This window comes from Orycteropus afer, unplaced genomic scaffold (assembly GCF_000298275.1).
Source record: "Orycteropus afer afer isolate SDZICR_OR568_19922 unplaced genomic scaffold, OryAfe1.0 scaffold00246, whole genome shotgun sequence".
In the NCBI taxonomy this organism is placed as follows: Eukaryota; Metazoa; Chordata; class Mammalia; order Tubulidentata; family Orycteropodidae; genus Orycteropus; species Orycteropus afer.
Genome location: NW_006921833.1, coordinates 4,751,054 through 4,778,726, shown reverse-complemented (window position 1 = coordinate 4,778,726; position 27,673 = coordinate 4,751,054). Strand labels below are relative to the sequence as shown.

Sequence of the window (27,673 nt, the reverse complement as noted above, 5' to 3'; positions counted from 1 at the left end):
GTCAAGATATCAGACAACATATAGCATTGGGCAAATCTGCTGCAAAAGACCACTTTCAAGTGCTGAAGAGCAAAAATATCTCCTTGAAGACTAAGCTGCACCTGAGACAAGCCATGGTATTTTCAATCATCTCATATGCATGTGAGAGCTGGACAATAAATAAGGAAGACTGAAGAAGAGTTGATGCTTTTGAGTTGTGCTATTGATGAAGAATGCTGAAAGTACAATGGACTGCTAAAAGAACTAATAAATCTGTCCTAGAAGAAGTGCAGCCAGAATGCACCTTGGAAGTAAGAATGTCCAGACTGTGTCTCAACTACTTTGGTCATATGGAAAAAGAGACCACTCCCTACAGAAGGATATCATGCTTGGTAAAGTGGAGGGTCGAGGAAAAAGAGGAAGGCCTTCAACAAGATGGATTGACACAGTGACTACAATGACAGGCTCAGATATATCAAGGATTGTGGAGCTGGCACAGGACAGGGCAGTGTTTTGTTCTGCAGTACATAGGGTCGCTGTGAGTCAGAGACAACTTGATGGCACCTAACAACAATAGCAACACTGTCTTCTTTCCTGCATGGTTGCTGCCAAAAAGTCAGAGATTATTATTATTGGTTGCCCTTTGTAGGTAACTTACCTTTTTTTTTTTTTTTTTAAACTTAAGTCATATTTTCTATCATCTGCAACCAAAATTATTTGGAATACCTTTGTCTTCTTTGCTAGCTAACTTGTTTTTTTTTTTTTTTTTTTTTGATAGGCTTTCCTCTTAACATCCTTTGCTTATTGCCTCACTTAATCCAGCATTTTGACAGCCCAACTCAGTTTTGCAAAGAAACAGCTAGTCGAATAGCAAAGGTAAGCAGATGTCATACTAAACAATAACTCTATAAGGGAAAGCATTCTGGAGTTTATCTTAATGGGGGAAACCTAAAAATTTTTTTAAATCTCTTTTTACTGTCACTTCCTATGTGAATTTTGTATCTAAATTTTTATTCTCTTTGTGCAAATGAAGGAGTTCTATACAACTGATGTAGGTTGCAATGACTCAAATAATAAAATTAAACTAGAGTAGCACTTCTTTCAGTCTAAATCTTTTTCTACTATTTCCCTATTTTCTCCTGTACTTCTCTGTCAGTTGCTCATTCACTCATTTCTTTACTACCAAGTGTTGACTCAGCACCGGGTTGCAACGCAAACGCAACCACTGCGGTGGAGTCGGATCTGACTCATAGCGACCCCTCCTTGGGTTCCCGAGGCGATATCACTAGAAGTAGAAGTAGATTGCCCAGGCTTCCTTCCGAAGAGTGGCTGGTGAGTTTGAACCGGCAGGTAGCTTCTGGTTAGCAGTCAAATGCCTTAGGCACTAGGCCACCAGACCTCCCTAGCACTGGGTTAGGTATTGGGCATACAGTGGTAAGCAGAATAGATAGGATACTTACCTTTGTGGAGCTTATAATGGAGGTTGCAGTGAAGTGTGTAGACAATTACAGTTCAGTTTAATAAGTGCAGCGGAAGGGTAAAGGACTCTAGGAATACATAATTCAAAACTCTTCCTAGAGGAAGTCATTCCTTGGAAGGCATTGAATAGAATAACCTATTCAGTGAGCTCTAGTGGCATAATGCCTAAGGCATTTGACTGGTAACCAGAAGGCTGGCAGTTCAAACCACCACCCACTCCTTGGAAGGAAGACTGGGCAATCTACTTCCATGGAGATACCACTTTGGGAACCAAGGAGGGATCCCTATGAGTCGGAATCGAATCAACAACAGTGAGTTTTATTCAATGAGTAAATCTCTGGATGAGGGGTGAGAAGCTCAGCTAGGCTTGGAAGTTTTGTAGACAAAAGAAAAGGTGTTACAAAGGCCCAAAGAAGAGGTTGGGGAAGTATATTTAGGGATTCTGCGTGTTCCTTATGTTTGCCTTTTTCCTTTTCACATCTTTCTCTCCATCTTCTTTCTCTGTTCCCTTCATTCTTATTTTCTTCCTTATTTGGCTCTTTTCCTCTCATCGTACAGCTCCAGAAACAGAAATGTAGCTATTTTTAAATCCTCTGTTAATATTAGCTTAAAAATACTATAGTTCTTAATTTTAAAAGAATATGATTTTGATACTTTCTATTTTAAATAATTTCTTCTCTTAAGAACAGAAAAAGAACTCAAATAGCTTACCTTCTGCTCAAATCTTAATTTTTTTCTTTTGCTGTCATTCATTGAATATTGGAACAAAACCTTTTCAGACTTAAAATATAAAGAGCTACAAACTCAAAACCTAACTCACTGCCATCAAGTCAGTTCTGACATATAGAGAACCCCCTCCTTGGGTTTCCAAGGCTACAATGCTTTATGGAAGCAGACTGCCTCATCTTTCTCCCATGGAGCAGCTGTTGGGTTAGAACCACTGACCTTTTGATTAGCAGCCAAATGCCTAAACTACTACACCACCAGGCCTCCTTGAAAGAGCTACAAGAAGTTCTATCAATTTATGAATTATACAGTAGGGAGTTATGTGAGGTAGGGGAGGAGAGGAGATAGCAGCATAAGGTATCCTAGCCAAATGCACTCAGAAAAAACCAATGAAATTTGCAACAAAAGGAAATAGCAAATAAAATGCTCTGGAATTGCTTTTCAGATGGGCACATTGTTTGAGTTGAGACTTATTTGACAACTAACACAACAGTAAGTAGAAAAAGCAAGCCAGCAGAAAGCCAAATACAACACCTGTCTCTCCATGGTCCAGATTTCAGCACTGGTAAGGGCAGGCTTATTTCTGGATGCCAATGTAGTGACAAAATACTACGAGCCCTAGTAGCCCCATTAACAGTAGTGAGAGCCTGGTCCTCACCTTGATAAAGCCTAACCAGTTGCTGCTGAGTCCATTCCCACTCACGGCAACACTCAAGGTGTCAGAGTGGAACCGTGCCCTGTAGGGTTTTCTGAGGCTGATTTTTCAGAGGTCTGGCACCAGGCCTTTTTTCCCAAGGCATCTCAGGAAGGACTCCAACCTTTTGGTTAACAGCTGAGCGCTTAACTGTTTGCACAACCCAGGGATTCCATCCTCACGATAGGTGATTTGTAGTAAATTACAAGAAAGTATTTAATGAAATACGGTGTTGAGTCCATCCTGAATTAAAATTCGAAGTAAATTAGATGTGGAGAGACTCTTAATGTGATTATTTTTAAAGTCTACATTTAAAAAGAAGAGACAATATTAATGCAAACATATCTTAGTTTCTCAAATAAAAATGACAGTGATAGGAAATTAAGGCAATAATGTCTCCTATTCTTGGTTTTACTTAATAAACAAATTCAGTAGAACATTAAATATCAAGAGAGGATGAATAACTATGATTGTTAGAAATGAAATATCACCTTTTATAAATGAGTGTTTGCCTGAAGGAAACCAACGTGTATTGTATTATTAAGGTCTAAAACTGATACAAAAATATGCATTTATTAAAATAACTTTCATTTTATATTCTAATAACATTGTTAGAAAAATGTTGTAATGGAGTTTTTTGTTTTTTTGTTTTTTTTTGCATTAGGTATGAGACAGAAAATAATGAGGGGAAAAAAATGTATATTGGCTTAATTTGGGATTTCAAGAGAAGAAAAGGCATAAATCCCCTGATAAGAGGCTAAAACATGCTAAATAATGACCTGCTAAATGCTGGTATGAGTGAGGCACACTGCCTGTCCTGGCTTTAATGCTGTTGCAGCCCCTTGAGTGTCAAACTTCTGCTCTCCTGATCACAGCAGGACATAGGAAAACCCTAAATATCATTTTTGTTTTTAAAAAATCAAATCAAGCCTTCTGTGACTCATAGATCATATTTTTAAGTCTGTTTTCTTCCTGTTGGGCAGCACACAAAGGTCCCTCTCTGTATGCTTTTAGCAACCTACAGGATGTGGATTAAATTGATTCCTTAATTATTCTCTCACTCATAACTGTTGGGAGTAATTTTCTGCCATTATGTGCTTCCTCATTATGCAAATATCCCTAGTTGTACTGTTTATATACTTGGAGAGCACAGAATTTCAAAATGAGGCAATGGTAGAGACAAATATTAACCTCTTTGTTGTTGTGGTTGTTTACTGTTGAGTCGGACCTGACTCATAGCGACCCCTCCTTGCGTTTTCAAGGTGGTATCTCTATGGAAGTAGATTGTCCAACCTTCCTTCCAAGGAGTGGCTGGTGGGTTTGAACCTCCAGCCTTGTGGTTAGCAGTCAAGTGCCTTAGGCATTACACCACCAGAGCTCTTATTGTCCTCTTTAGCTATTCATTATGGCAAACATAGTATGCTAACCAAAGTACGTTCTAAAATGTCCTTTCTTTCAATCTTACTTTAACCTGATAAATCCAAAAGTTAAATTTTAAATCATTTGCTTTATTATCAAATTGCATAGCACATATCCCGAGGAATTTGTCCCTTTTCAAAAATAAAGTTTTTTACTTAATCGGTCTTAAGAAAATATATCCCTTAAGATATTACATATCTGTTTTATTCCTCAGAAAATATTTTCATATTTTAAGAATTTAAGGAAATTATGAAAATTTAAAATGTGTTCATTAAATAATATGATAAATTATTTTCTTTTGAAATACCAATGAAAGAAATACCAACCAAATTTTTCTGATGCTTATTTTATTGGTAGAAGACTAATGCACAGAATCAGCTGCTTTTAGTGATTTTACAGGATAACTTCCAAGGTACTGGGCTAATGGTCTCACTCTGCACAGTGCTGCATACTTTCATATCCCAAGCTTGTCCAGTAATAATGTCCAAATGACAGATTGGAGGTCCTCTAAACATATTAAATGTCTTCTGAATTATCAAAGTAAAAGTCCCTTAGATCCATTTCAAAGTTGAAAATATATATACTTTACTCTGTTTGCTAAAGACTCTAGACAGTATGTGAAAATACCACAAAACATTAATAAGTTGACAAAGGAAAACTAAGCAGAAATTCAACGGGGCTGGCCCTTTATGAGGGCTCCTGGGTAGCACAAATAGTTATGTGCTCAGCCGCTAACTCAAAGGATGCTGGGTCAGTTCCACCCAGAGATGCCTCAGAAGGCAGTCTGAAAGTCTGGTTCTGAAAAAGCAGCCGCTGAAAACCCTGTGGGGCCCAGTTCTACTCTGACACACATGGGGTCACCATGACTCTTAATTGACTCAGCAGCAGCTGATTAGCCTTTTATGACAGATGGAGTGTAAGAGTAGGATGGCCCTTTTCTATGTCTGCATTGCTCGAGTGTCCCCCAGAAGAGACCAGGGAACATCCTTACCTGTAACCTATAGAACAAACAAACTGAGAGGGTGCTTTGGGTCAGTAAGATACCCCCACACATTTATTGGTTTGGATTCCATTAAGTACTGTAGCAGATCAACTCTAGGGGTTCAATACATTTTGAAGTGACCTCTAAAAGACTGCTCTAAGGATCTTAGAACTTCGGATACTTTTCTGAAGACCAGTTTTAGTGGTCCACCTTGCAGATTATCTGTTAGAGAAGTAGGACTTGGTTTTATGACAGCTCCAGTGAAGTCCTTTGAATACATCACACATGTAGGGAATCTCTGCAATGGACTGTTCTACTTCGATGCCCTGGACAACCTGAGACTAAAGCCTGTCTCTAGCACAGCAACTTTGCACCTCCCCGAGGAGTCCCAGGTTGAGCTGGCCTATTTGGGCACTTGTGCACTGAACCGTGTGTGATTTTATAAAATAAACAGTTTTTACAGAATAGTTACAGAATGACGTATGGGATATGTGGGTTTTACCAAAAACAGTTCTACAAAACATCAGGCTGCAGAATGCTGTGCTGTTTAGCACCCTCCTGGTGCTTGACGTGTTGAGCACCTTCCCATTCTATTATGTTACTTTATCTTAAAAGTACTTTGTGCTTGTTTTCTCTTCTATTTTTTTTCTCCTGTCCTGAAATAAAGTGTATTAAAACTTTAAAGATATACATTCACATTATTTCATTAAATAAATACATTTTCTATAAAGTCAAGTTTAACCTTAAGTGTCTTCATTTTAAGTAGATGAAATAATTGTGTTTGTTTTCTAGGTTTGTGCAGAAGAAAAGTGCCCACCGCTTGTCAATCTGGCTCACATGATGAGTTTGTACAGCACCCACACGTATTCCAGAGACTGTTCTAACTGGATCAACGTAGTATGTAGATACCTGCACGACTCCTTCTCAGATACCACATTCAGTCTTGTCACTTACCTTGCGGAGGTAAAGTGGTTAGTGGTCTTGATCCTAGAGAGTGAATATAGTTTTTATTTCTACAAAATTGGTTCTTGCCTTTGAAATCCTTTATAGAATGCTAATATAGCATGCAAAGGAGTTTTGGCTGGTTAAATTTTTATTTTAACGATACATTTACTTCCTTATCTAAAATACGATTTTGTGGGGCCTAAAAATGGAATTATTAAAAAATAGCCCTGGAACAGCATAAAACGTTAATGCTTATTTGTTGATGCATAAGCAGTAACTTCATGCATTTGAATGTAAATTATTGAGTAGGCACACAGACAACCTCAAAAGGAAGAAATTCCTATTCACTAAGAATATTTATCAGTTTATAATAAAGGAATACCTTATTTTTTGAAGGGTTGGCCTCTAGAAATTAAACATGTAACACTAACATGTAATACAAACTTATTCATAGCTGAGTAAACAGTATTTGAATACTGCTCATAGCACTAATATTTAACTGAGCTAAGTCACTAATATTCACTATCATGAAAGTGCTTCATAGCTGGTATGAATTTTTTTAAGTTTTGGTTTTGACAAAGTTCTTACCATCAAATTTATATTTAAGTGAGCTGACAATGTGAGCTGCCTGCCTGATAGATCCATAGCCTGAATGAATGCATGTCACTAGATTTATCTTATAGATACCTATACCTTTAGGATAAGAGTTGACATAAGACCAGGCCAAATTTGGCTTTGAATTTAACCCAGCATTTTAGACCAACTTTACATTTGTGCCACCATAAAACTCACTATTAAAGTGGCATTGTTATTGTTAGGTGCCATCGAATCATTTTCAACTCATAGCAAACCCATGTGATAGAACTGCCCTCGTAGGGTTTTCTAAGCTGGCATCTTTAAGTGAGCAGATCTTTAAGTCTTTCCCCTATTGAACTGCCAAACTTTTGTTTAACAGCAGAGTGCTTAACCAATGTGCCACAAGGGCTCCTACGTTTCCCCCAAAGATCCAATCATAGGACTCTAATGTCTGGAACTGGCGCAGTACGACCTTCTGTGTACCACATACTGGCCATGTTTTCCCACTGTGTACAGAGGGAGCTCTGGTAGCATAGTGCCTAAGGCACTTGACTGCTAACCAGAAGGCTGGCAGTTCAAACCCACCAGCCACTCCTCGGAAGGAAGGTTGGGCAATCTACTTCCGTAGTGATACTGCCTCGGAAACCCAAGGAGGGGTCACTATGAGTCGGGGCGGACTCGACGGCAAATAACAACAACAACAACAACAACAGAGGATACTTTAGCCTCAGATGCTTCTCTTATTTTAGTGTAAAGGAGCTCCAGTAGTGTAATAGTTAAGGCATTTGCCTGCTGACCAGTAGGTCAGTAGTTTGAATCCACTGGCTTCTCTGTGGAAGAAAGATGAGGCAGTCTGCTTCTGTAAAGATTTATAGCCTTGGAAACCCAATGGGGGTTGCTGTGAGTTGGAGTTGATTCAATGGTGGTGAGTTTGGTTTGAGTTTTATTAGTGTAAGTTAATCTTTCATTTTTATTAATAATTCTCAAATTATTACAACAGTACTAAAGCTAGTTACATGTGTTTAAAATGACACTAACTTAATTTAGTCTGCCCCTCAAATACCTATGAAATGTATTGCTATTTTACACTTTTAAAAAAATCAAGGCTTAGAGAGATTACAGAGCAGTCATCATCTCTGAGATTAGGATTATGACTCATTGTACGAAATTATCACCTCGCTAATAAGTGGCTGGTGTGAATGTTGTGTGTGTAGTTTTTCTTTGGTAATGATGGTAGAGTGGTTTTTCTCTTAATCTAAGATGTCTTCAGCTACATTAATTAAGGAAATACTAAGATTATGATTTAAAAAATAATTATCGAATTCTTTCTGAATCAGGAAAAAATAACAGTAATAAATACTATCTTTAGCTTTTTGAACTCTGCATTTCTAATAATCAAACCATAAATTCATAGGTTAAAGCTATTTTCTTTTTCAACATCATAGATATAAATGTTGCATTTTTCTTTAACCTGATTAAAGTATACTTTTTAACATTACTTCTAGTTGTTAGAAAAAGGATTGTCCAGTATGCAGCAGTCATTACTACAGATCATCTATAGTCTTTTGAGTCATATTGACCTCTCTTCTGCCCCAGTCAAGCAGTTTAATCTGGAGATCATAAAGATTATTGGCAAATATGTACAGGTGAGTGACCACAATAATTTTAAAAACACCAGAATCACTGTAAGTGTCCAAGAGTAGGGAAATGGTTAATCCATAAATCAAGTTTTCAAGCATATTTACAACATGGGGGAAGTGTTCTCAAAATTAAGTAGCAAAAGGTACCTTAATGGTAGGATTGGTATGATTCCTCTTTGTGGTTTTTAAAATAATGTCTTATGATTATGCATTTCAGTAAACACTGGTCGATATACACACAGGTGGCAGCAGTCATCATCTCTGAGATTAGGATTATGACTCATTGTTACTTTGTACTTTCTGTTTTTAACCAGATTCTACCTAATGAAAAAGCACTGCTTTTAGAAACAGAGAAGCTCTTTTAAGAGCTTGTATTTTATAGCTGCTTTCTGTGTCTGATGTAAAGTGCCAGCTACTTAGAAAGTAGAAAATCTGACTTAATTTAAAAAACAGTGAGAAGGCACCTGGTCTATACTGACTTTCACCTTTGACCTGTCCATTCAGAAAAGGTTTGCTGAGCATGTCAGTGACTATGCTTATCAAAGACAAAATTCTGTAAGCGCTTTTACGTATTAGTATTTTGTATTTATACGCTAGTAGTTACATTTGTGTTCACTAAAGCAAAATTTACAAATGGCAATGCTTGGCTAGGAGCTCTGGTAGTGTAGTGGCTAAGGCACTTGACTGCTACCCAGAAGGCTGGTAGTTCAAACCCACCAGCCACTCCTTGGAAGGAAGATTGGGCAATCTACTTCCATAGTGATACTGCCTCGGGAAACCTAAGGAGGGGTTGCTATGAGTCAGGTCCGACTCAATGGCACATAACAACAACAACAATAATGGTTGGCTAGCCATGAGTTTGCATTCTTTCTAAAAGTAACAAAACTGTGTTTGAAGGTGTGTTTCCATATTTAGTTAGGAAATACAGACTAACTTTTAAATTCCCTTGTAAATCTGTGACTGTGCATATTCAAAAACTTCGATTCTTTGGTCATTCCATTGATCTTTTGCATATTATCCCACAATTGGTATGGCTTTGCTGTCACTCATCTGTCAGTTTGTTATACTGTGGTGGCTGACAGGTTGCTCTCATACTGGAAGCTGTGCCGGCAAGGTCGTCCATGGTGGACAGGTTTCAGTGGAGCTTCCAGACTAAGACTAAGAAGAGGACCTGGCAGTCTACTTCTGAAAAAAATTTACCAGTGAAAACTTTATGAATAGCAGTGGATACTGTACTGTCTGATATAGTGCTAGAAGGTGAGCCCCTCAGGTTAGGTGGCACTCAAAATACAACTGGGGAAGAACTATCTCCTCAAAGTAGACCCACTGCCATCAAGTTAATTCTGACTCATAGCAGCCCCCATTGGGTTTCTAAGGTGGTAAATCTCACAGAAGTAGATTGCCTTGTCTTCCTTGTGTGGAGCAGGTGGTGGCTTTGAACCACCAACCTTCTGGTTAGCAGTCAATTGCCTTAGTCGCTGCACCACCCAAGCTCCTTCCTCAAAGTAAAGTCGACCTTGATGATGTGGATGGGGAGTATATCTTTTGGGACCTTCATTTCCTGATGTGGCATGACTCAAAATGAAAAGAAGCACCTGCAAACATCCATTAATGATCAGAGCATGGAATGTGTAAAGTATGAATCTAGGAAAATTAGACATTGTCATGAATAAAATGGAACACACAAAGATCAATATCCTAGGCATTAGTGAGCTGAAAGGGACTGATATTGGCCATTTTGAATAGAGCAATCATATGGTCTACTCTGCCAGGAATGACAGATTGAAGAGGAATGGTGTCATGTTCATCGTCAAAAAAGAACTTTTCAAGATCTTTTCAAGATCAAGATTTCAAGTACAACACTGTCAGTGATAGAATAATATCCATATGCCTACAAGGAAGACCATTTAATGGCACTATTATTCAGATCACGCATCAGCTACTAATGATAATGATGAAGGTTTTGACCAACTTGTACAATCTGAAGCTGATGCATTGATAATTACTGGTGTTGGAAACAAACAACAAGGAACACTAGTTGGAAAACATGGCCTTGGTAATAGAAACAATGCCAGATAGCCCATGGTAAAATTTTGTAGATACTTTTTTTCAACAACATAACTAATGACTACATGTTGATTTCACCAGATGGAATACACAGGAATCCAAGTGACTACATGTATGGAAAGAGATGATGGAGAAGCTCAATATTATCAGTCAGAACAAGGCCAGGAGTTAACTGGAGCAGACTATCATTTGCTCATATGCAAGGTGAAATTGAAGCTGAAGGAAATTAACTCTATGCGAGCCAAAGTACAACCTCGAGTATATCCCACCTAAATTTAGAATCCACCTCAAGAATAGATTTGATGTATTGAACACTAATGACTGAAGACTAGATGACTTATGGAATAACATCAAGGACATCATCTATGCTAAAGGCAAAAGCTCTTTCTAGACAGGAAAGTAAAAAAAGACCAAAAACAATGTCAAAAGAGACTCTGAAGCAAGCTCTCAAAGTAAAGTAGCTAATGATGAAGTAAAATAGCTGAACAGAAGATTTCAAAGTGCAACTGAACAAGACAGAGTAAGGTATTATAATGAAATATGCAAAGAGCTGGAGTTAGGAAACCAAAAGGAAAGTACACACCTTGGCATTTTTTAACCTGAAAGAACTGAAAAGAAATGCAGGTGTTTGGTTGCAATATTGAAGGATGTATGGGCAAAATATTGAAGGATTATAGGAAACATCAAGAGAAGATGGAAGGAATGTAGAGAGTGACTATACCAAAAAGAATTGGCCAATGCTCGGTCATTTTGAGTTGTAACATATGATCAAGAGCCAATGGTTCAAGCTGCACTGATGGAAATAGTGGAGAAAAAAAACGGCTCCAGGAATTGGCAGAATACCAGTTGAGATGTTTCATCAAACAGATGCAGTGCTAGAAGTGTTCACTCATCTATGTCAAAAAATTTGAAGACAGCTACCTGGCCAACTGACTGGAAGAGATTTTTGTGCCAATTCCAAAGAAAAGTGATTCAATAGAATATAGAAATTGTTAGGCAATATCGTTGATATCATTATCACACTCAAGTAGAGTTTTGCTGAAGGTAATTCAGAAACAGATGCAGCAGTACATCGGCAGGGAACTGCCAGGAATTCAAGCCAGATTCAGAAGAGGACATGGAATGAAATACATGATTTTTGGTGTCAGATGGATCTTGACTGAAAGCAAAGAATACCAGAAAGGTGTTTACCTGTGTTTTATTGACTATGCAAAGCTTTTAATTGCATGGGTCATAACAAAACATGAATAACATTGTGAAGAATGAGAATACCAGAACACTTAATTGTGCTCATGCAGAACCTATAGATAGTCATTCAAACAGAGCAAGAGAATACTGCATGGTTTAAAATAAGGAAAGGTGTATATCAGGGTTGTATCCTTTCACCATACTTACTCAATCTGTATGCTGAGCATATATTCCAAGAAGCTGGAATATATGAAGAAGAACATAGTATCAAGATTGGAGAAATACTCATTAATAACCTGCAATATGCAGATGACACAACCTTGTTTGCTGAATGTGAAGAGGACTTGAAGCATTTACTGATGAAGATCAAAGACTACAGCCTTCAGTATGGATTACACTTCAACATAAAATTCCTCACAAACTTGACCAATAAGCAACATCACAATAAATGAAGAAAAGATTGAAGTTGTCAGGGATTTCATTTTACTTGGACCCACAATCAATGCCTATGAAAGCAGCGGTTAAGAAATCAGATTGCATATTTCACTGAGCAAATCTGCTATAGATGATCTCTTTGAAGTGTTAAAGAGCAAAGATGTCACTTTGACTAAGGCTCACCTGATCCAATCCATGGTATTTCAGTCACTTCATATGCATGTGAAGACTGGACAATGAACAAGGAAGACTAAAGGAGAATTGATGGATTTGAATGCTGACAAAAAGTACTGAAAATATCATGGACTGCCAGAGAAACAAATCTGTCTTGCAGGAAGTACAAGTGGAATGCCCTTTAGAAGCAAGAATGGCCAGACTTCATCTCACCTACTTTGGGCATGTTGTCAGAAGGGACCAATCCTTAGAGAAGGGTACCATGCTTGGTAAAGTAGAGGAGCAGTGAAAACGGGAAAGACCCTCCATGAGACGGATTGACACAGTGGCTGCAGCTGTGGGCTCAAGCACAGCAAGGACTGTGAGGATGGCACAGGACCAGGCAGGGTTTGGTTCTGTCGTACACATGGCCACTGTGGGTCAGGGCCAACTCAATGGCACCTAACAATAACATTAACATGTATACGAAAGCTAGACAACAAATATAGAAGACTAAAAAATAATTAGTGCATTTTAATTATGGGTTTGGCAAAGAATATTTAATATAGGAGCTCTGGTAGCATAGTGTCTAAGGCCCTTGACTACTAACCAGAAGGCTGGCGGTTCAAACCCACCAGCCACTCCTCGGAAGGAAGATGGGGCAATCTACTTCGTAGTGATACTGATACTGCCTCAGAAACTCAAGGAGAGGTTGCTATGAGTTGGGTCTGACTCGACAGCACATAACAACAATGGATTGGCAGAAGAATGAACAAATCTGTCATGGAAGAATATAAATAGAATGCTTCTTGGAAGCAAAGATGGCAAGACTTGAACTCACATACTTTGGACATGTTATTAGGACAGGCCAGTCCCTAAAGGAGAGCATCATGCTTGGTAAGGTAGAAGGTCAGTGAAAAAGGGGAAGATCGTCAGTAAGGTGGATTGACACGGTGGCTGCAACAGTGGCTCAAACACAGCAACAAGTGTGGGGGCGGCATAGGACCAAGCAGTGTTTCATTCTGTCTTACACATGATTGCCATGAATCCGAACCAACTCTGTCGTGCCTAACAACAGCAAAGTAAGGTTTCACCAGATAACTGTTTCCTTCTAAAGCAAATTTCTTTTCTCTTCTTAAGGCGTAAAGAAATTAACTTACCAAATATTTGCTAGATCTCCCATAGCAATGTATACCACATTAAATTACTAAATTATGAAATAATATTTATATGATCTATAATGTACACAAAGTTTGTGTTATTCATTAATTATATATTTGTACCTTTTTGTGTATGTGTGTGTGTAAACCAGAGTCCTTACTGGAAGGAAGCCCTCAACATATTAAAGCTGGTGGTGTCTCGTTCCGCAAGTCTCGTTGTACCCAATGATATCCCCAAGACTTATGGAGGAGATATGGGTTCTCCTGAGATATCCTTCACTAAAATTTTTAATAATGTCTCCAAAGAGTTGCCTGGGAAGACCTTAGATTTTCATTTTGATATATCTGAGGTAAGATGTTCAGGAATTGATAGAAGTCTCCCCTTAAGAATTTGCATTTATTCATTCTTTGAGTCAGCAAGCATTTGTGGAGCCCATATTTAGAATTAGTTATTGTCATCAGGTCTGTTACAACTCAGGGCAGCCTGTGTGTGTCAGAGTAGAACTGTACTCCATAAGATTTTCTGTGGCTGACTTTTTGGATGTAGATCACCAGGTCATTTTTCCAAGGCCCTCAAACCTCCAACATTTTTGTTTTCAGTGAGTAACTGAGCATGTCAACCTCTACACTCCCTAGGTACTCCATATTCAGTAGTAGACAACTAGGAAAATGGAGGATGGATGGCTACTCTCAGCAAGCTTAATAGTGTCTTGGGGTAACAGGCAAATAAACATTATGATAAGAGCTTGGCTGGAAATAAGTTAAAAGTACTATAGGAATACAAAGCATATACATCTAACCTAGAGGTGAGGTTTCAGGAAGGAGGTAACATCTGAGCTCAGCTTTGAAAGAGAAGTAACCCTAGTCGGGCACATGTGGAAGTTATGCAAAGAAGAGTTACAATCTGTGAAAAAGCAGCATGTGTGATGGCTTGTTAAATGTGAGAGAGTGTGATGGTGTGGAAATTTGCAACTAGTACAGCTTACCTGTAGCACAGGATACACGGAAGTAAGAGGCAAGATCATGAGGATAAGAGAATGATTTTATTTGGAAGCAGTAAGAACTCTTAAAGGACTGTTTGCTATAGAGTAGGAAATACTAGGATTTGCATTTCAGGAGGATTACTCTGACAACAGGATGGAAAATAGTCCAGGGAGAACCAAAAAGCAAACCAACCCATTGCAATCGAGTGAATTCTAACTCATAGTGATCCTGTGAGACACAATAGAACTTACCCATAGAGTTTTCAAGGCTGTAATCTTTACAGAAGCAAACTTGCATATCTTTCTCCCATGGAGCAGCTGGTGGGTTCAAACTGCCGACCTTTCAGTTAACAACTGAGAACTTTTTACCATTGTGCCACTAGGGCTCCTTCAGATTAATTGTGTGTATATATATATATATAAATTGTGTGTATATATATATATATAAATGTAAATTTTATTGCAGTTTAGTCTTGGCATGAGAATTTATCTATGACATCTTTTTTTGATAAGAAAGTGTGTTTATTGCTAATTTAACTAGTTATCATCTGAAAATTTCTACGTGGAGTATGTCCTATGAAATTACTATACAAGACCTATTTTTCTTTTTCCCCAGAATTGGAAGTTGATATTATAATGATTATTTTGTTTAAAGTAGTGATGTGAAATCTCAAAACATTTGATATGTTTAGTTCCATTTAGTTTCATCATGAAGTCTTAAGTACCTGCTGTGCAGGCACAGTGATACACTAGAGGTACAGAGACTAATCATGTGTACATCCAGGGACTCATACATAGTCGGGACGACAGCCACGCAAACATGACAGCTGACTTGGTAGAGGTCCGAGCATAGTCCTGTAGTGGTGTGATGGTATCAGAGGAGGCCTCCATGGAAGTCTGGAGTCATCCTGAAAAAAGGGTTTGCTTAATGGACATTCTTTGGAAAGGGAGCAACAAGTACCAAAACAGGTCTATAAAAGAACATGGTGTGTTTGGGTCACCAAAAGCCAGTTCAATCTTGTTAGAGTATAAAGTTCAGGAGGGAGATAGTAATTAAAGGTAGGGAATAAGCAAGGAGGCAGATCATAAGGGGACTTGTATGATCTGCAAATAAACCTGGATTTTATTTTCAAGTAAAGATTCAAAACACTCCACAAAGCCAAATAAATGTGAGTTTTGGATCACAGAATTTTTACTAAAATGAGTTTTGGAACTTTTACACATAAGATTTATAGTGATAGTCTGCATAGAAATCTTCCTCTTTGGACTTGTTACTTATCATGAATATGTATTAAAGCACCTTGAGGCACACTTAACAACATGCATTGAAAAAACACTAAAATGTCAGCAGATTCAATCTAAATGGTGAGCCTGCAGGTAATTGTTAAAAGACTTTTTATACTTCCTGAGCTTTCTACAAAGAGCACTGTGCTTTCTAATTATGGGGAGGGAGGTGAAGGTGTTGGATTTTAAAGAAAGCAGATGTGTATATAAAATAGGACTATACTGCCTCGGAAACCCAAGGAGGGGTCGCTATGAATCGAGTCCGATTTGATGGCACATAACAACAACAACAACAACAACAAGCTGTTTAGTAGTCTTCTCAGATAGGAAGTTGTCATCTCCAGTAAAGTCTCTTGATTTTAAAAAAGACACCATTACCTATGATTTTGTTTCTTCTAGTTCATGCTTTGTAATCACCCTCCTTACATTGTTTTTGGGCTGCTTATAGAAAATGTCATTATAGTTATGCTGTTAGCATTTATAAACTTCTTTTATATTAAGATGTTTTGGTCAAACAGTGGTATTTTGTTTCTGTGTAGACACCAATTATTGGAAATAAATATGGTGATCAGCATAGTGCAGCTGGAAGAAATGGGAAACCAAAAGTTATTGCTGTCACGAGAAGTACTTCTTCAACCTCTTCTGGTTCTAATTCTAATGCCTTGGTTCCTGTTAGTTGGAAAAGACCACAGTTATCCCAGGTACATGAATGAATAAACATCCATGGAAAAGTCAATTTTATTACATATATGAAAACTTGCAAATTGGTCTTACTTTATCAATAATGCCAACATGTGATCATTTCTTTTTAGCGGAGGACAAGAGAAAAGCTAATGAACGTGCTTTCCCTCTGTGGCCCAGAGTCCGGCCTCCCGAAGAATCCATCAGTGAGTAGTCACGAACATATATGTCAAGGTTTTAAAATCAGATTATTCCATGAAGAAATGGAAATTGTTCTGTCTCTTCACTTGCTTTTTCTAACTTTCCTGTTTTTGGTATTAACTGAGAATGAAAGAAAAATTTCTTGTCTGTTTGACATATGGCAGCGATGCTAATTAAGGAGTCAACCAGCTAGACTTTAACAATTCCAAATTTAAGCTCTAAATTCATTGAGGAATAAGACTTAAGTTAGTAATTCTTAGGGGGCTGATTAATGTCTCATATTCAGAGTGACAAAGCTGATGAATGGATTTTTTTTTTTTTTTTTTTGGTGGGGATTCAGGTTGTATTTTCTTCCAATGAGGATTTGGAAGTTGGTGACCAACAGACTAGCCTAATTTCTACAACAGAAGACATAATTCAAGAAGAAGAAGTAGCTGTGGAAGATAATAGCAGTGAACAACAGTTTGGAGTTTTTAAGGATTTTGACTTTTTAGATGTTGAATTGGAAGATGCAGAGGTAAGGATACGGGCTTTCTATGATAATATTTGTACAGTAGTTACAGCTGTATGAGATTTAAGTATTTTACCTTATTGAGGTCATCTTTTCTCCTTCAGGTCAGTATAAGGATAAAAAAACCAAACCAAACTCACTGCTGTCGAGTCAGATCTAACTCATAGCAACCCCTCCTTGGGTTTCTGAGGCAGTATCACTGTGGAAGCAGATTGCCCAACCTTCCTTCCAAGGAGTGGCTGGTGGGTTTGAACCACCAGCCTTCTGGTTAGCAGTCAGATGCCTTAGGCACTACACCACCAGTGCTCCAGTATAAGGATCAACTCGCTTCCGTTGAGTCAGATCCGACTCATAGCAACCCCACCTTGGGTTTCCGAGGCAGTATCACTATGGAAGTAGATTGCCCAAACTTCCTTCCAAGGAATGGCTGGTGGGTTTGATCTGCCAGCCTTCTGGTTAACAGTCAAATGTCTTAGGCATTATACCACCAGAGCTCCTAGTATAAGGATAGAAGGCCAAAAATCTAAATTAGTAACTAAATGTGATTAGTGTAATTAGGCTATAGCAGAGTAAGTCTGAAGTAAAAGGAAAATCCAGTTTCTCATCTCGTTTATTTAAAAATATAAATGTAAAACACACATTTCTTCAAAAGTGATTTTAAGTTGTGCTTTGACCAAAAGGTTTTACATGTGCTATACAAATTAATTGCAGCAAAGTAGTAAAATTATATTAAATTTTATCAGACAATTTTAAAGAGGATGGTGCTTATCACTATATTGACTGTTGGAAGGCTTCAGTTCTCAAGAACTCTTTCTTATGGCAAATGGCCCAAGATTCTTCCTATAACATTTGCAACTTTCTTCTTTATGATGTAGCCAGCTCTCTCAAATGTCTGATTTCATTTCATACCCCAGGGACCCTGTCCTCTAAATTGATTCGGTCTACATTGGATTGATGGTTGTGTCTCTTTTAGATGCTTTCTAAATAGAAAATCCATCTCAAAGGTGGATTAGCTCACAAAACTCAGAAAGTCCAGAGTTAGAGCTAGGATTCAGCTCTCTAAGCCTATTTCTCTGCACTTCTCTAGGTTCTGCCCTTCTCTGCAAGGCAGCTAAACCTCCAGTGGCAAGATATTTGTCATAGCTATGTGTGGCCTGATGTCTATACACAGCACAGTTCCGAGGAATTAAGGGCTGCTTCAGAAATGCTCTTATCAAAATGAAGATGCTAAGCTCTCTTACAAACCTCTTGTCACATCTCAATAGCTAAGTTAGAACACATGCTAATTTCTGAAGCAATTACTGTGGCAAAGAGAATATGATTGCCCTGGTTGTGGTTGTCTTAGGCTATTTGGGACTATTTGTTTTTCATTATTATTTTATTTTTATTGTGATTTGGGTGAAAGTTTACAGAGAAAATTGGTTTTCCATTCAACAATCCATACACATTCTGTTTTATGACATTTACTGCAATCCCCACACTGTACCAGCGTTCTTCCCACCTCTCCCTACGCTCACCCGTTCCCTTTGGTCTTCCTTCCCATCCTCTCCTGCTTTCCTAGCTCTATCTCTGCAAATGTTGAGACCCATTCTTTCAGCTGAGGTCAGTCCTCTAAGCCACAATCTCTTAAACCTGAATAGTGTATGGCATGTAGTTCAAAAATAGTCTGCATTCTAAAATTATTACAAATACCTATGTGCCAGAAGCCCCAAATGCCTTAATATCCACTGTCTATATCATGCCATTTGTATAACTCCTTCCAAGTACTGTAAACTCATTTATATAGTTAATATACAATCAACTCTCTTGAAAGGATGTTTTCTTTGGCTCTAATAGGAGGTGTGGGAGCTCTGGTAGCATAGTGCCTAAGGCACTTAACTGCTAACCAGAAAGCTAGCGGTTCAAACCCACCAGCCACTCGGAAGGAAGGTTGTGCAATCTACTTCCTTAGTGATACTGCCTCGGCAACCCAAGGAGGGGTCGCTGTGAGTCAGATCCAATTCGATGGCACATAACAACAACAACATTAGGAGGTGTAGGTATGAAATTTAATGGCCACATCACAGAATTAGTTGTTGATAGTCCTACAGGTCAAGTTCAGGGAAGTGATGTTGTCCTTCTCAAAATGTTTCATCCTCTCCTGCAGATAAGACAAGACCATGCTGCCTTAGAGTCATATGATTGCCTTTATACTAGCTTAGAAGTTATATAGGCCCCTATATAATCATCCTATATAAAAGAACTATATGATAGTTCATCACTTGCGTATTACCAAAGACATATTTATACAGGTTCGTAGAAGCCCAAGAAAGAAGGATTACTCAGCATTTTTGGACTATAATCTATGAAAACCAAACCAAACATCACACCTGAGTGTGTGTATGTACGAATATATGTTGTTGTTGTTGTTATGTGCCGTCGAGTCGGACCCGACTCATAGCGACCCCTCCTTGGGTTTCCAAGGCAGTATCACTACGGAAGTAGATTGCCTCATCTTCCTTCCGAGGAGTGGCCAGTGGGTTTGAACCACCAGCCTTCTGGTTAGCAGTCAAGTGCCTTAGCCACTATGCTACCAGACCTCCCGTATGAATATATATATACACATATATATGTAGAGAGAGAGAGACACGCACACATACACTTATAAAAGAAAAATTTCAAAAGATAATATTTATCCTTACTATATGTTATGCATACTGATATTTTTCTGTTCCATTCATTTTATTCAAAAGGGGGCAGGTCACCATCCTCTAAAACTGGTTTCACAACCTAAAATTTGGAAACATGTTATAGAAAATAGAACAGACTTGCACAGCCAGGCAAGAAGTGATGGGCAGAACAGATCTGCTGCCTACCTCAAGGCCATGAGCAGTTTCTAAATTCTTCTTTAGTTATTTGCTTTTTCCAGTTGAGAATGTACAATTTCTAAAGTCAAGCTCTTGACATTTTTGTAATGGTAAGGTTATTTTTGTTTGCTTTTTTTTACCCCAGAGCACTGTAAGTTCAGGTTCATCTAGTACTCTGAAATGTCAGTAGTAATAAATGTGGCTTTTGCATAGAACCTTAGTCAGGATAGGAGTTCTGGTGGTGTAATGCCTAAGGCAATTGACAGCTAACCAGAAGGCTGGCAGTTCAAATCCATCAGCCTGTCCTCAGAAGGAGGATTGAGTGATCTACTTTGGTAGTGATACCGCCTTGGAAACCCAAGGAGGGGTCGCTGTGAGTCAGATATGACTTGACAGCAGTAAGTTTGGTTTTGGTTTAGTCAGGTGGATTATTGTGTTCTATCTTTATTCAAGTCTCAGTAATTTGAGGGCAGGGTTAATTTATGCCTAATCATTGGGCCAGACCAAATGATTTTAGATTTCCTGAAACCTGGTTATGGCTGTTATGGTTGATGTTATGTGCCATCGAGTCAGACCCGACTCATAGCCACCCCTCCTTGGGTTTCCGAGGCAGTATCACTATGGAAGTAGATTGCCCAACCTTCCTTCCGAGGAGTGGCTGGTGGGTTTGAACCGCCAGCCTTCTGGTTAGCAGTCAAGTGCCTTAGGCACTAATCTACCAGAGCTCCTGAAACCTGGTTATAGTCTTGTTTAAAACATGGTAACAGGAAATACTTTCTATAAATCAAACTTCCAAGGTATCTCCAACCTTGAAAACCTACAGCATATTCTTTGTTCACCAGACATGCACTGAGGGCTGTGGTATGTTCAAGAAAAGTGGTTTTCAAAACTCTGACGTGCAGAGCCCTAAGGCATCTAGGATACCCAAGGAACAGCAGAGAAAGATCTAAGGGTCAAATGGATAGGACTCCTGACCACCCTTCTTCAATGAGAGATGCTCCGTGTTCTTTGGGGTTTTTTTAATCAATTTTGCATGGTTGACTTCCATCTAAAATGTCATTTGAACCAAGTATTTCTTTAAAAAAAAAGAAAAAGAAAACCTCTGTTCTGGACAATCCCTTCCTGTGTAGAAGGATACAAATAGATCATATTTAGCAGCTAACTCTGTGTAATTTGTCATCTTGGGGCTTAAGAAAGTATAAGAATTACATCCTTGTAAAAGGAGGATCAGTTTAGAATCCCAGAAAAATAACTTATATAAATCCCTAAAGTGGAGGGAAATTTGTCATCTTTCCTGTTGCCCTTTTAAAATCGGCAAAGGTTATGTTTTGATAGCTGTGATCTTGATTTTAACCTATTTTATGGTAAGAATAAATGATCTCTGAATCTAGTGAGACCTATCCCACAGACCAAAATTGTGACTCTGTATGTTGTCAGCTGAGTGTGGGTATTTTAAGTCAGTTTTGCATTGTATCATCAAGTATCCAATCTCCATAAATTTTGAAGATTTTCTTAGTTTGTGTTGCCAAAGTGTATCACAGAAATGTTGTTTTAAATGTCTGTCTCTGACTTTCTCACAATATATTTTGCCTAACAAAGTAATTTGAATCACATGTTGGCTTCCTGTACAAAGCTTAATTCAGAGCTTGAATCAGTCTTTGGGTCTGAGAAATCAGAGTTTTCCCCAAAGGTGTAGCGTATATTTAAATGTTTGTCTTTGTTCTTTCTAATTCTGTGTGTTTTCCTTTTTGCTAACCAGGAGCTGCAGGTAAGTTGCAGCCTGGTATTGTGGACTGTTTATTTGTTGTCCAGCTGTGATGTATTTGTCTTCTTTGTCGTCTCGTTTGTGTTTATAGATTAGAATAGAAATGGCATAGATAGTAGATTTAGTTGGTCCCCGGTAATATGATGAGGTAGAAAGCCAAGACATTTTTTTTAAAACAGGTTATCAACTAGATCTTTTGATCTCTTTTAATATGAATACTTAATGATATTATAGAAGTTTGAAGACATTGAAGGGCTGATTGAAACTCTGTTTATGATGCATTAAGTATTTTTCATCTTGGCATGTGTTTTCCTGGTATATTACACTTAGCAGTTTTATAAGCATATGTTTGGGATCTTAGGAATTACGTCTTGCTTTCCCAGGGTGAAAGTATGGACAATTTCAACTGGGGAGTCCGCAGGCGCTCGCTCGACAGCATGGACAAGGGCGACACTCCCTCGCTTCAGGAGTACCAGTGCTCCAGCAGCACACCCAGCCTGAACCTGACGAACCAGGAGGATACGGATGAGTCCTCAGAAGAAGAATCCGCACTCACTGCCAGCCAGATACTGTCACGCACACAGATGGTACACAGTTACCTTTTTGTACAATGATAATTGATCCCATTTCCAAACTTAGCAGTTAGTATGTTTGATTTTCATATTTTCATTTCATTGTGCATCAAATGCACACACCAGAATGAAAATAGAAAATTACAAGGGTAATAAACAATTCTGTTATTCATGACCAAACTAAACATAAAGTGGATAGTACTCACCCATCTGCAGTAAGACATGTATTTTGCTTCTGTCCTAGCAATGGCCCAGTATGCTGGGCACTTTTCAAGGTCACTTTTTCAGCTCATCTTGAATGGCACATGATTTTACTTTGGTTGGCAGGTATCAGTGTGAAGACTGACTCTCCCTAATTTGCCACCCATTTTTCTTTCCTTGTTGGCTTGGAAACATAGGGCACAAGTTAGGTCACTTTCAAGATCAAGTCAATTATATGGAGACTTGTATGTATCCCAAAGGCTGGATGGCAGAGATTTAAGGAGTGAGTGAAAAATGAGAAAATGAAGGCTGTAAGAGTACTGTGTCCATTGAGAAATATGGACATGAAAGGAAGGCTAAAGAGACAGTGGTAGCACAGTTGAAATTTGAAGATGGCATTTTGAGGAAAGAGAAGGTGTATGGAAGAGCCACCATGCTACATATGCTAAGGAGCCAATCGGTGCTGACCGGGACGCAGCTAAAGCTCCCCAGTTCTTTAGAATGAACACCTTTTTCATAGTGAAATAAAACATGCCGCCTCCTAATTTAGACCCATTTGCTCTACACTCTGTCTGCTGGTAAATTGCTGACAAAAACCAAAACCAAACGTGATTCACTGCCATAAATTTAATTTGACTCATAGCGATCCCTCCTTGGGTTTCTGAGGCAGTATCTCTACAGAAGTAGATTGCCCCATCTTCCTTCCAAGGAGTGGCTGAGGTAGGTTTGAACCGCCCGCCTTCTGGTTAACAATCAGATGCCTTAGGTATTTCAACTAGGAATCCATAACATAGACAACCCATTCCCAAATGGGATTGTAACCTCAGGCATAGAGGTTGGGATTTACCACACATAATTTGGGAGGACATAAATCATTCCATAGAAGTTACAGAGAGCTCTTCCACTTTGACAGCTTTTGATTACCAAAATTTAACAAGTATTAATGAACATTTGGTTCTGCATGAACAATACCTATTCTGCTATAGACTGAATGGGGGAAAAAAAAGCTAGTATTAGGAAATCACAGATGCCTTTTGTAGCTAAGCCCCCAAGTATCTTACTCTGTGGAATATGTTTTTTCTGGCCTTTGTGACCATTACTAACTCACAAATAAGTTTCTTATACTGCTTCCTCCTTTCAGTTGAACAGTGAGTCCACTGTGGATGAAACCATGCCAGACCATCCTGATTTACTTCTTCAGTCTCAGGACTCCACTGGCAGTGCCATCACCGAAGAAGTTCTTCAAATCAGAGATGAGACCCCAAGTTTGGAGGCTTCTCTAGATAATGCTAACAGCCAGCTGCCTGAGGTGGGGAGAAATGGGAGCTGGTGCATGGCCAATCTGGGCTCTTTTTAGCATTCTCTCACATCCCTTGCTTCTCATTCATAAGAGTTTTCATCTGATATGTTAATTATTTGATTTGTTTCCAGTATTTCTAACCTGTTGAGTTGTTTTAATGAAATAGACAAATCAGATAAAAAAGAAAAATAAAGAAAAAAAAAAAGGTGATGGATTAAGGAAATGACCTACAGGTTAAAAATCATCCTGAGTGTTTTTAATGAGCATTCATTTTGTGTTGCAGAATGTGGTTAGGTTCATGTACCGGCCGCTTCTCTGGGGTGGTGAGCATCTTCTGTAGCATTGTATTTTCTTCGAAGGACTGCTTTTGTTTTTCCTTTTCTTTTTGCTTTGTATTGGGTTTACATGATTGGTGCTGTGATCAAGATTAAAACCTCAGGCTAGCTCTGTTAGCAGGTGGTTAAATCACAACCTTTTTAAAACACTTTGGAACCACTAGTATTATATTTTTTGGAAAGGCCTGTGAGAAGTAAGCCAGATTCCAAGCTAATGACTGACCAAAAAATAAGTAAGTATTAGTTTTCTTAGTGTTTTTCTTTTTAAGATAACTATAGATAATTTTCTTAAATAGCGTAATTACTATAGCTCTGTCATATGCATTTTTATACCTTGTTAAGTATTAGGAAAGTAGTCTATTTTTGTCAGAGTTAACTAAGTTAATGTAGTCATTAGATCTAGACTGATGTAGTTATTAAATACGGTTTTAGTAAGCTGAATCCTTATGTCCTTAACAGGTTATTTTATATATTTGAATTCTCCATAATAGTAAGTAGATGATGTATTTTGAAATAAAGGCATTTAGGCTTCATTCTTAAAAGTTTTTTAAATGCCCATACTAGTGTGGGTAAGGTTTAGATCATTCAATTTAACAAATATTTATTGAGATCGTACTAAATGTCAGCCATTCTGCTAAGTGCTAGAAAGATGACCAAGGCATGGGCCCTGTTCTCAGGGAGTTTATAGTCTATTAAAAGAGAAAGTGTTTTGTTTTGTTTCAAAAAAAGAATTACACTTCAGTACTAGCAACTGACATGCTCAAGGCTTAGCAAAAGTTCAGTGAAAAACCCATCCACTCTGCAGTGGGGCTGGTAGTGGTGGTAAAGGCCAGACTGCATGGCAGTGGGCATTCCAGACAGAAAGGACACCATGAAGAAAGACAGGAAAATATGAAACATCATAGCATGTTTAACTAACAGCTGGAAATTCAACCTCTCTAAATAATAAAATGCAAGGAGAAGAAACAGAGGGAGAGGTGAATAGGGTGGAAGAAGGAAGATTCCTATATGCTATACTGAAGAACCTAGACTTCATCATGAGGTGACCTATCATCTATCATGAAGGAATTTCATTCTTTCAAGAGATGCCTGTCATGTGGCAAGCACCCTGCGAGATACCTAAGATGGGAATGCAAGCATGAGTGCATTCACTCATTTAACCAATATTTGTTGAGCCCCCGTCATGTGCGAGACACTGTTCTAGGCACTTGGGCCTACCCAAACCCCACTGCCATCAAATTGACTCTGACTCATAGCAGTGCCCATAGGGTTTCCAAGGCTGTAAATCTTTACAGAAGTAGATTGCCTCAGCTTTCTAGCACAGAGCAGTTGGTGGGTTTGAAATGCCAACCTTGTCATTAGTGGTCAGATGCCTTGTACACTGTGCCACTGGAGCTCCTCACTGGGCCTACAGCACTATACAAAACAGACAGAGGTTCCTGGTTTTAAGGAGCTTAACTCTAATAGGAGAGATGGATAATAAGCAGGATAAATAAAATATGAGTAACACATCAGAAAGAGATTGTCTTATTAAGAAAATATAACATTAATGTAGGAGTCGATGTTGGAGAAAATTAGATAGGATGGCATTTGTGGTAACACCTAAGTGACAAGAAGGAGCTAGCCCTTGGAAGAAGAGTGTTCCAGGCAGAGGAAGCAGCAGTTTTAACTGCTTTAAAGGCCGTAGTATAACTGAAGGACAACAAGCCAACCACCAGTGGGGCTGGAACACAGGGACCACAAGAGAATGGAGAAAGGGAGACAGAGTCAGAGGGATAGCTAACCGGCTCTCTGATCTGTGTGATGGGCCGTGCCACAGTCTGGGTACTTACCTTGGGGAGGGATGCGTCTGCATTGTTTTAATGGAGTCTCCATGAGAGAGCTACGGACGGATGGTGGGACTGTAAGAAGCTAGAATAAGGAGATGAGCTGGGACAATACGAGCAAGATATAAAGAGGGCCTGAAGTAAGAGCATATGAACATGAAAAATGATTGCTGGAATTGATGAATTGGTATATTGTCAGCAAAATTAAAATTAAAGGAAAAAAAAATGTTTACAGGAGAGTGGTGGTCACAGACTTTAGAGATGAATCTTAAGTAGACTTTTGCCTTTCAATTGTTGAGAGGCTTCTTAGGGGGGAGTATTAACTACTGGTTGTTAATCTAATCTGTGTCTGGTTTGGTTCCTATCATGTTAAAAACTCATTAGGAATTCTCATTAAAAACAATGGAAAACAGCAGGTTGGCAGTAGAAATACTGTTTTTAACCTAAGCAGTGTGATAGTATATATTTATTTATTTAACAAAAAGGAAAAAGCTTTTATTTTTACTTAAGCTTTGTTATTAAAATAGCTACCACCATAGTGAGTAAACTACCTCCTAGAAATGATCCAGATTTGTTAGAAAGGTTGTGTTATTTTAGACAAGGCATGCATTCATTCATTTAGTAATGTTTAATGGGCCTAATCCCAGACACTATAAAGTTCCAAGGATACAATAATGACCAAGGAGATAATCCTTTACCTTAGGAAAAACAGTTAAAGCATGATACATATCATAGTAGAAGTACTAGGGATTCATTCAGTCTTTTTACAAATATTTATTGAATATCTTCTCTGGGCAAGTATTGAGAATTTAGCGGTGTATGAAAGTAACAACAACAACAAAAAAATCTTGTCATGGAGCTTTTACATTTTAGTGATAAGAAATTTAAAAATAAATAAATATGTAAAAGATCCGAAGTGTATTGGACGATGATACGTTCTAAAGGAAATGTAAAGCATGGAAAGAGGAATAAAAAACCTTTTAGGGAAGGGATGTGATTTCAAATAGGTAGACAGGGAAGGCGTCACCGAGAAGAGTGCGGGTTGGGGTAGGGTGGGTGATACCAGGTAGAAGAGAGTTCCAGTCATAAGAAAGAACAAATGTCTAATCTTTGAGGCAGAAACATCCCTCCTGTATATGATGGATAGCCTCAATACATAGAATAAGACAAAGGAGGGATAATGGAAAATAGGGCCAGAGAGAGAGTCAGAGGCCTTTGTAGACCATTGTATAAACTGGCTTTTACTCAGAGTGAAATGGAAAACCCTTGGAGCTGAGGGGCAGAAAAGTGACATAATCTCACATACAGATGGATTGGTTGGGGACAGCCATTAGGAGGCTGTAGTAATGATGGTGGCTTGAAGGTCTTTATAAGAGGTGATAAAAGTAGTCTAGAAGTTTGGAAGAGGCTTTCCTAGGAGAGTGACTTAGGAGAATGAGTAGGAATTAGACAGGAGACACAAGTCATTTGAAAAGCAGTAAACAGTAAGGGGGAGGTCAGCACAAAATGGTCAAGGCAAAGGAAAACACTAGGAGGAGCACAGGAGTTAAAGACAACAATACCGTTACACATACAATCCTGTAGTAACAGTAATAACAGTAATCACGTGGATGCATAGGTAGACATGCAAGCTGAACAGGTGTGGGAATGTGAATAGGACCATACTTGCAAATATATATAGGTTTGACAGGATGTTTTTACATATATATATATATATATATATAT

General features: G+C 38.5%; 1 protein-coding gene across 1 annotated transcript in view; it reads left to right on the top strand.

The window, feature by feature from the left end:
- Positions 1–27,673, top strand: part of FRYL (FRY like transcription coactivator) — a 200,086-nt gene that overhangs the window by 153,196 nt on the left and 19,217 nt on the right. The window contains exons 45-53 of the mRNA XM_042782131.1: positions 758–855; positions 6,072–6,242; positions 8,306–8,446; positions 13,596–13,793; positions 16,250–16,411; positions 16,523–16,597; positions 16,933–17,109; positions 22,098–22,319; positions 23,629–23,796. Of these exons, the coding sequence (XP_042638065.1) occupies positions 758–855; positions 6,072–6,242; positions 8,306–8,446; positions 13,596–13,793; positions 16,250–16,411; positions 16,523–16,597; positions 16,933–17,109; positions 22,098–22,319; positions 23,629–23,796 (1,412 nt within the window). The remainder of the gene's footprint in view (positions 1–757; positions 856–6,071; positions 6,243–8,305; positions 8,447–13,595; positions 13,794–16,249; positions 16,412–16,522; positions 16,598–16,932; positions 17,110–22,097; positions 22,320–23,628; positions 23,797–27,673) is intronic.